This window comes from Cherax quadricarinatus, chromosome 41 (genome assembly GCF_038502225.1).
Source record: "Cherax quadricarinatus isolate ZL_2023a chromosome 41, ASM3850222v1, whole genome shotgun sequence".
NCBI classification, from domain to species: Eukaryota; Metazoa; Arthropoda; class Malacostraca; order Decapoda; family Parastacidae; genus Cherax; species Cherax quadricarinatus.
The window spans coordinates 14,799,230-14,809,910 of NC_091332.1; the positions used below are offsets into that span (position 1 = coordinate 14,799,230).

General features: G+C 35.5%; 1 protein-coding gene across 7 annotated transcripts in view; it reads left to right on the top strand.

Moving 5' to 3' along the window:
• Alg-2 (Apoptosis-linked gene-2) overlaps positions 1-4,790 on the top strand; it is a 52,543-nt gene extending 47,753 nt beyond the window's left edge. For all 7 annotated transcript variants that reach the window (XM_053786849.1, XM_070093028.1, XM_053786848.1 and 4 more), the window contains one exon: positions 3,322-4,790. Coding sequence is in view for 5 of the 7 variants with exons in the window: in XM_053786848.1 (XP_053642823.1) it covers positions 3,322-3,423 (102 nt within the window). In the remaining 2 variants the exon portion in view is untranslated. The remainder of the gene's footprint in view (positions 1-3,321) is intronic.
• Positions 4,791-10,681: the final 5,891 nt, after the last annotated feature.

A 10,681-nucleotide genomic window follows, 5' to 3' on the forward strand; every position in this document is an offset into this window, starting at 1 on the left:
ACCATGTTAGTTTATGAAGGAGTGACCCCTTTGGGTTTAGTGCTTAATCATATTATTTATTGATTTAAGAGTTGCTTCAGTCCAGTTTTTTTAAATATGAAAACATGCAGCATTACAGAGGCAAAAATTATGTATCTTTGAACTAATGCCATTATGAATTTCTGCCTTGTAAATTTAGGTTATGCCACAGTTTTGGTAAATACAGACATCATGTTCTGCTGGATCCCTGGACATGAAGTTTGGAGTAATGAACAGGTAGACTCAGTTGTTCAATTGGCTGTTCATGACTTCCCAATCTCATATAGGGGTCTTCCTTTTTGGACTATTTTTGTGTCTTCTCTCAACTTTGCAACTTTTGGCAAAGACAAGGTGGTCTGCATTGGACCACAATAAATTTCTATCTTTCAAACCACTTTTGTGTTTTGGGCCTTCTTCTCTTTGCTGTTGTGTTAGGGAATATCCCACCTATCTCTCTCTATCTTTGTCTCCCCTCCCCCCAAGCCCTCCTTTCTACATATCAGCCAAATACACCTTGCTCATGGATCCCTTTTGGACAAACAGCTAGCACTTATCTGTGAGAATTGCCAGGTAGCATTGTCAACTCTCCACATCTTAAAACCATGTCCAGTCCATTAATGGGCAAGCAGAATTCACTTAGGATGTCTTCACTGACCCAATGCATTTACCCTAACTGACCTTACTGAAAATCCCACCTCTGATGAAGGCTCTCTTTCTCTTTGACTTTTTAACATTAACTTATTGTGCCAACTTCAATTTTATTTTACCTTTGCACTCTTCATCGCCCCCACTAACACTTAACCTTTCACACTCCTGACTCCTTGTTCGTTTCTAACTTCTGCACATTCATCCTCTAGCACATCCCTCCTTGCAGCACTGTACAACGCTTGGTTCAATTATGTTATGTTATATTCTGCTTTGTAAAGTCTAAGTTCTCTGTGGAACAAAAATAAAACAGAACTAGGAGTATCTAAGCACTCTCAGAATCTTCAGTCTGTCACAAAAATTTGTATTGTTAGGCATAAACCTGCATAAGGATATGTTTGTGCTGTACATGTGCAACATGTAAAGCCCTTAATGTTCTTATTTATTTTAATGTAAAATATTCACTTTTTCTTTAAACTACAGTATTAATTTTTTTTTAACGCATCAGCCGTTTCCCACTGAGGCAGGGTGACCCAAAAAGAAAGAAAAAAACTTTCATCATTCAGTACTTTCACCATTTTCATCCACTTTTATCTATTTTTGAAGATGAACCATTACTTATGGTAAGCAAAATATTTCGAATAAAATTCCATACTTCGCATATGTCTTCTTTATACAATTACTATTTTTGTCTCCTCTCACAAGAAGTATCTTGATGCCAGCGAGAGGATCTTAATCTAAAGAACTGGACTTGCTCTTTCCTTCCTTAGATCAAACCTAAATGTCTTCTGTTCCCCAGACACTATATGACCCTTACAGATTTAAAACTTTCCCCTGATTAAAATAACTGAATTCTTGTCTTATCTTACTTTTTCCTAATTGTCCTTTGCACCTTACATCATCTGCTCTTCTTATGTGCATTTTCTTTTGCTTTTCAGCACTGGATAATCCTACTGGGTTTAGTGCACTTAGTGATTATTATTTTTATATTACTAATATGTTTTATCTCAATTTGTATCACTGAAAGTTGTCCTGACTGGTAACATCATTGACTGAGGTGGTCTTATACCAAAACTATTTCAAGATATTTCAGCTGCCTTCAAGAGTGAAATTAGTTTTTTAAGAGCATTATTAATATTTCTTATAGAATTAACATAGTAATTAAACTTTTCATCCATCCTTAAGAGGAATACTGTTTATTAGCTCCTCTGGTTAAAGTGATCTAATTTTTGTTTACTGTGTTAGGATTTGTTTAACATGTTTTCCTAGAAATCACCAGCATGGAACATACTTGAGCTGAATTAAGTATGATTTGCTCATAAATGCTGTGTAACCCATATGGGTTTAGCATTTTATATTTTGTTTTGTGAATATAGCAATACTGTAATGCACACAAATTCTCACTTACAGTACGAGGACTAGACATGTGTTACAGTAATAAGAGTTGTCCAAACATTAGTAACATTAGTTGAAAAAAAAAAATTAAGATTACACTTATGATAGCAACTTTGAGCATGTTTCATCTCTCAGCACTTTTAGTCTAGAGGCATGGATGAGAAAAATCTCACAATTTTCTCAGCTAGGTCAAGGCTGAGGTTTCATTTCAGGGCTTTTTCCAATAGTCATGGCTAAGAAGCAATTTTAATAGGACAAAACTATGTATCTAACTGTTGCATTAAATCATAAGTTTAGGTAGATTTTTTTTTTTTTACCACACTGGCCTTCTCCCACTGAGGTAAGGTGACCCTGAAAAAAAAAAACCTTTCACTATCACTCGCTCCATCAGTTTTGCTATAGGGATATTGGTACTATAGCTCAGATGCCCATCCAAACTGCAGTATACCCACCCAGCCTTCAGAGTGCAGGCACTATACTTCTCACTTCCAAGACCCAAGTCCGGCTAATTGGTTCCATAATTTTATTAGAGAAGTTTAGAGAATTAGAATTCAACGTATTTTAAAAGATATTTTTTTATGATATATTAATCTTTCACTGACAGTTTAAGAGTTCTATACAAGTTTAGCATTTTTTTCTTAATGGACATTTAACAATAATTTATTTTTTTTAAGCTTGTAGTACTTGTCAATTAAGTTTAGTAAGTTAACTCTTAAATTGTCCAAATGTAGATCTATGTTGATGTGCGTAGCGCTCTGAACGTAGATCTATGTTTGAGTTTACATGCTTTATATGAAAAAAACATAGATCTATGTTTGGAGTGCAACGACCGTCAATGTAGATCTATGTTTGGACAGTTTAAGGGTTAAAAAAATTATTTTTTTAACAATTCCTGTGTTCCAAATACCTTATAGTATACAAATATATATGCCTGAGACCACGATAATTCAAGAATAGCTTTCTGAATAAATAAATAATATACAAACTAAATATTAAAATAAATGAGAACATTCAGAGTTCCTGCATGTTGCACATGTACAATACAAACATTTCCTTATGTAAATGTATCCAAAAAACTGTAAATTTTCGTGAAAGTCTTGAGATGTTGAGTGTGCCTTTAATTCCCTGAAACTCTTTTGTTTTTATCCCATAGTAAATGTAATTTTACATTCCAGAAATTCAGAATGGCATGAATTCTAGGCTCCATAATTTTAGCCCTAGCATTTTCCTATTTCATTTAAAAAAAATTTCTCTTCCTTCCAGACACTAACCCAGGCCTTTAGCTTCCATGACACGGATCGCGATGGTGTCATCACAATCACCTATGAACAATTTCTTCACATGGTGTTTAGTCTCCGAGTGTAGGCAGTTTTAATTACTAATCTAGATACAGTATTGCATTCAACAAGTGAATCAATTTAATGAATTTTCTTGCAGTAAGAAGGTTGTTGCTCCATAAAATTTTAGTCACATTAAATTTTTTTTATTACAATTTGTATAAAATGTTAAAACTATAATGAAGGCAGTATTAATGTACTAATGAAGGCTAGGCAGATTATGTTAATTAGCTTTTATTTCATCTTAATTCTATGTTGAATATTGCAGGCCACATATGTCTATGGCATTATAGTGTAGCTTTGTTAATTATGGGGAATGCCATAGATATTCTGTTACTCAGATCCTCATACTATTGCTTTATATTTGAAGAATGCTTGATAATTTAAAGTAATGGTAGGTAGACTTAAAATATACAGTTTCCTTATGTTATATTAAATGTGAATGTTTGTGTTCATTAAATGCGTATGACAGCATGAATTGATGTGCTAGATTTAACACAATGCTAAAAAGATTTAGAAATTGGCATACATTTTTAACCCTTCTAATTAATAAGTAATCAACAAATGCTAGTTTTTCATGTTTGTATGTATGTGCTGTATAGTCACAAGGTGCTTCATTAATCATTTACAGTTACTGTTGCTAAAGAACCTTCTTCTGTACTTTCATTAGCATATTATATATGCACTCTTACATTTTTATTTGTGTTGAATAATTTTATATTTATTTTCACTTATACAAACAGTTATTACAGCAGGCAAAAAATCTGGAGCTGTTTAGCCTTGCATTTGAATACTGTATAATAAAGGAATGAAGTCTTACATTTTTAAATTGGGTTAAGTTTAACATGCATAATTATTTTGTAACAAACTTCCAATATTTCTAGAGGCCTTAAAAAAGTGAAATTTAGTTAAAAGTATCTTAATGGGGAATTCTCAATATTTATAATTTGTGCATAATTTTATTTAGTTACAGTTATGTTCCAAAATTTATATCATACACTACTTATTAACATTAAGGAATGTTGTGTTTCAGTAAGTATTTTAAAGCCAGCACTTAATCTGTGTCATGTTCAGGAACAAGGATGTAGACTTGATATTGCAATACTTCATTATCACATTGCAATTGAGTAACAGCACCAAGCCTTACTTTCAGACATTTATTGTATGAAATTCTTCTTTGGTACTGATTTAACTCATTTATAGTTTAATTGACTGTGTTGAAATCTTTTATCACTATTCAAGTAAATGCATCCTTGTTTAAGAAAAATTGATGTTCCCACTGGAGAATGTATATACAGTTATGTGCATGGGAGATTTTATATTTTTATATGTGTTAATGTATTCTGTAGATTTAAGGAACCTACCTTTAGAAGTAAAATGTTTTAACTGAACAAATGAATTTTCAAATCTTCCTAAATTTTAAAATATGTATACTATATATCCATGTACAGACAAAAAAATTACCTCTGTAAAAAAAAAAATTCTAAGTGCTTTTGTGCATTTATAAGCATCTTCAGAGGAATTATAAAGATAAAACTTAACACTGAAGAGGCTGAGAAGTGTTTTCTAAGCAAGGTGTTTAAATAATAGTCAGCAGCAGCAAACTTAAGTATATTAACTCAATAATAAATGGTATAGGAAAATACTGATTTGGCAAGAGTTGTAGGTAAGTGGAAAAAGCTGCCAAGTAGTATATACCTGATGCTAATACCATGTGGGAATGGTTGGGTGCAAGCAGGTCATGCCTAGCTCAGGCTAGTAGGCCTACTGCAGTGTTCTATTGCTGTAATTTTTTTTATGTTTGAAAGTAAGTGGTTCAAAATTTAAATATTATAAAGAATTCAAAAAAGGTAATGTTCAAAACATGGCATAATTTATGTATCATACATTTAGTAATTAATTAAAAAAAACAGTTAAGGAACTCTACATAATTAAATTATGGTGTACTACATCTGTACATTCAAAAGTTACTTTAGTTTTAATTGGAAATATCTTACAGACCTTCATTTATTAACTGGGTTCTGCCTAGTAAAGATTTTAATATACTACGTACATACTGTACGTTGAAGATTGAGACACTTATGCAACATATGGGAATCTTTATTTAGGAAACGTTTCACCACACAGTGGCTTCATCAGTCCAATACAAAGCAGAAAGGTGTAAGGAGAGAAGTTTGAGGTAATCAGTCCCTCAGACTGGAGTCGATGTGTTCAGTCCAATTTCACTTTCTACAAGATTGATGCACTGAACACATCGACTCCAGGCTGAGGGACTGATTACCTCAAACTACTACTATCTTTACACCTTTCTGCTTTGTATTGGACTGATGAAGCCACTGTGGCAAAACATTTCCTAAATAAAGATTCCCATATGTTGCATAAGTGTCTCAATCTTCAACTTTTCAGTTTTTAAAAACCATTCATCACAACCACATACTGTACGTCTCCATGGGGAAATAGAACAGAATTCTTCCTACGTAAGCCATGCGTGTCGTAAGAGGTGACTAAAATGCCAGGAGCAAGGGGCTAGTAACCCCTTCTCCTGTATACATTACTTAAGTTAAAAAGAGAAACTTTTGTATTTCTTTTCGGGCCACCCTGCTTCGATGGGATATGGCTGGTTTGTTGAAAGAAAGAAGACATACTGTATGTCAAATTTAAATTTTAAAGAACTTGTTCCTTCACACAGTTCTCTCAAGAGAGGTGCCTTAATGCTGATAAGGAGGTTCTTGATCCAGAGAACCAGACTTGTCCTCCCTTTCTTTGCATCAAACCTGATTTCCTACCATTCCTTGGATGCTATTTGACTCTTATAAAAGTATTCAAAGTGTTCAAGTGCTGGGTAAAATGTATGCCCATTATGGCATTTCTAAAGGGGTTAATTAAAAAGCAGTATAATCTGCTAATGACAAAAATAAGATGAAAGTGATTAGTTTTCATTTTATTCAAGCACTTTTGGTCTTCAAGAAAGTGATGCTGGTAAAGAGCTTGATGAAAATAACTGAAACTACTGGTACCCTCCCTTTCCTCACATCAAGTCTGACTTCCTCCCATTTTTCAAGGCTCTGTATGACCCATGAAATAAAATAAAAAATCAAACACTTCCTTACCAATCCAAATACTGTGCAAATGATTTACATACATGTGATATGCAATGGAATGTTTTAACAGACTATTCTTTTATATTAAACAAGGTTCTTTGATAAAAACAAGAACTACGTATTAAGAAAATAGAAGAAAGCCCAGATGGGTGTGTAAATATATATATGTGTGAACATGAATGTGTAGTATGACCTAAGTGTAAGTAGAGGTAGAAAGATATACCTGTTATCTTGTGTGTTTATGAGACAAAAAAAAAAAGACACCAGCAATCCTACCATTATATAAAACAATTAAAGGTTTCTGTTTTACAATCACTTGGGAAGATGGCAGTACCTCCCTAGGTGGTTGCGGTCTACCAACCTACTACCTAGGACATGAATATATATTAATAATAATAATGATAAGGTAATTTGTAGGTAAATCTGTACAGTTACCACTATCACTACCACTCTATGAGTAACAAAGGCAGACAGTCACAAACTATGAGCAGCCGCATCCTGCTGGTAGATGAACGTGTCTAGTACTGGCGATTTCCAATGGATGTACGAAAACAGGAAAAATTTCACCGAAAAATGTGGTCGAAAACTGAACTGTACGATAACCAGACTGGACGAAAACTAGGGTTCCACTGTACACATTTGTCATTATTTATTTGTAGCTACAAGAGTATATAACTATGCTTGTAGTGTTTCATTTTTATATACTATATTTTTTCAAAATTTCCATTGGTTGTAGCTTGTACTACATCCTTTTTAAATTTCTCCTGTGCTTCCATGTTCTTACAGTCAGTTTTACTTAGCAATACTGTATGTATGTGGGCCAGCAGTAATAGCCTGGTTGACCAGGAAAGCACCAGACACACCTGTAAGTAAATTTATTCAGGTACAGGTACACATCAATATAATTACATAAATTATCATACATAGCAGCATATGTGTAGATTACCTAGGATAACCCAAAAGAGTCAAAGTTACTATTTCCATTGGGTCCTAGGCCTGGGCTTTGGGGGTAGGAAAACTCTTGAGACCAATCAGAGGTACTGTATTATTATTATAATCATGACCTAGCACTAAAGAAAGGTACTGTAATCATTTGTTGCTGTATGGCCCTTATGGGTTGAGCACTTACATTAATAATAATCTTATTACTAACCTAATCTGTAATTATGAACATGACTAGCATTCACACGGCGAGGGCCTGGGTTCGATTCCCAGCCAGAGTAGAAACATTGGACGTGTTTCTTTCACCTGTTGTCTATGTTCCCCATCAGTAAAATGGGTACTTGGGTGTTAGTCGACTGGTGTGGGTCGCATCCTGGGACACTGACCTAATTTGCCCAAAATGTGGAGCATAACAAGGGACTTTCTATATGGTAATATGTCATTGTTGTCAGCTAGGACTGTATACCATGTACATGTACTTGTAGTAAATAAAGATATATATTCGCCATTCACCAGGCTTTGATCTTCGTCCTTGCTCACCTTCCTCCTCAGCCTGTGGTTCTCTTTTCTGATTCCCAATCTTCCCTGACACTTGCGTGTTCTGCCTGTCCACGGTCCTTCCGTTTCCTCGTCTGACATACGCAGTTTCTTCTGCACTTCTTGCAAAGTCCAGGTTGGAGCATCTCCCGTCACTGGGTGCCAGCTCACGTTGCCATCCGGGGCAACGAAATGTTTGATCAAGCGGCCTCCCTCGCACACACACTCCCAACCGTTACCCCTCTTGCACTTGGCGGCAGTTATTTCACCAGGACTGTTTGGAGGGAAATTCGCTGTTTATGGCAGGGGGATCTGACACGCTCCCTGTCTTCTTCGGCATTGAGATCAGTCCGATCTTTCAACGGCCCCTGCCCTTGGGCTCGCCATTCCAATCGCTCAGTGGATGTTGCACTGACTTGCCTCTGGGTTGGGCATTCAAGACTGGCAGCTCATCTGTAACACCTTCGGATGACGGACTCTCCGTACTGCCCGTGGTGTCCCTCTCAACCTGAGATGGTGGAGCATTTCTTACTGTGGAAAATTACATTTATCTGTATGTATCATTATGTACATAACAATAAATGAACATAGTTAATTATTATTTATCAGTTAGACAAGTAGGAATTTGGGACACCTAGGTCGCAAAAAATGTCCCCCTTCGATACCTACAACTGTCATATTCACAAGTTGTTCTGGACCTATTAATTAAATGAAATATACATACATCAGGAATGTTGGTAAATATATAAATTTGTGGACTGTATATTAAAAATAATAAATGGTTATATATATACACAATTACATAACAGAAGGAAAATATATCTTAATATCACTCACCAATTTGACTGGAGATTAATGTGTATCATACTCACAAAACCTCACTCTAACTAAATCTATGAAAATAATGCTGGCCAGAATTATACACAAATCTCGAGAGCTTATCTGAGGTTCCTGGAGCTGTCTTGGCCAGTCGTCTAATACTCAAGTTATGCAGGAATGCATATCCACCAATTTCGCCTCCTATTTGAGAGGTGTCAGCACAATTTTAACCTCTAGAGCACGAAAAATTCTTCCCCATTCACCAACGTTTCTAATACAAAATCAAACAAAATGGCGACTGACCTCCCCAGCCGCAGGTTTTCCATTTTCGATAACATACTTCTTTTAAAAATACAATATAGGGCATCTATTTACCTATAAATTACCGTATTTCCGGAAAATATGTACAGTATTTTCCACACTTACCATAGTAACCCTGTTACCACTGCACGGACACTCTTCCGTGCGCCTGGCGCACGTTCATGGGTGTAGTCTTTGACCCTGCATCTGGGGAGGGGTTTGACCCTCCAGACCGTCAGGAGATCCTGGCCTGTACCTGCGCATTCTTGCTGGCTTCAGGGTGCATTAGATACATATAATACGCACAGGCATTAGTCAACCGCCTTCCACTTTAGTCAACCCCTCAAGGAAGGTTCCTTGACGTTGGTGAGGGGGCTCTTGATCTAAGAAATTGGATCTGTGCTCCGGTTCCCTGAACTAAGCCGGAATACCTTCCACCCCCACATGCTCTGTATAATCCTACGGGTTTAGCGCTCCCCCCATGATTATAATAATCCACTTTAGTCGAGGTTCCTTTTCCGGGCACTGGAGGGCAGGCTCGATCCGGTGTAGGCTGTCAGTGGCCCTATAAACCCCATCAACACTAACAAAATGACTCATACAGGTTTTGTGTTTTTTAGCAAACAAAAAAAAATAATATTTACTGGTAATATATTATTTAGAACTCCGGCAGTCTCCCACCGAGGAAGGGTGGCCCCAAAAATAAGAAACTTTCGCTGTCATTCATGCAATCGCTTATTTTTTAATAATGCTCATTTAAAAAATGCTTTGAAAATCGTTGGCTGTTCTTTAATAATAATAATAATAATAATAATAATAATAATAATAATAATAATAATAATAATAATAATAATAACAATAATAATAATAATAATAATAATAATAATAATAATAATAATATCTTTATTTACTACACGTACAAGATATACAGGCCTAGCTGACATCAATGACATACTACTATATAGAAAGCCCCTTTGTTATGCAGAGTATTTCGGGCAAATTAGGTCAGTTTTGTCCCAGGATGCGACCCACACCAGTCGACTAACACCCAGGTACCTATTTTGCTGACAGCTGAACATGACAACCGGTGTAAGGAAACACGTCCGATGTTTCCACTCCCTCGCCGGGAATCGAATAATAATAAGAACCCAACTAATGTTGCCAGGATAGCTCACAAAATAGTTCCTGATGAAAACAGGAAAATTGGTCCACAAACAAAACGAGACTGGGGAGAAATAATAATACTAATTTCAAAATACTTTGAAAATTTCGTACTTTTCATGTAAGTTCCTACTTGCTTTTTTCTATATATGAAACGATTTGACAATAATATATAAAACATATGGTCACACACACCAACCGCGAAATTCGAGGAATTACTGAATAAATTAATCAAGAGAAACCTTGAAAACAGAACTCTAAGTTTTTATTTTTTCTCTCATTGTATCTTAGAAAGCTGTCTACTCCAGTCAGCACTGTATGACCCTTGTCGGTTTAGCGCTTAGTTTTGATTGTAACTATAATAATAGTGTGTACTGCAGTGTTCCTCATTGTTACCTTCTAATATAATACACTAAGATAAACATT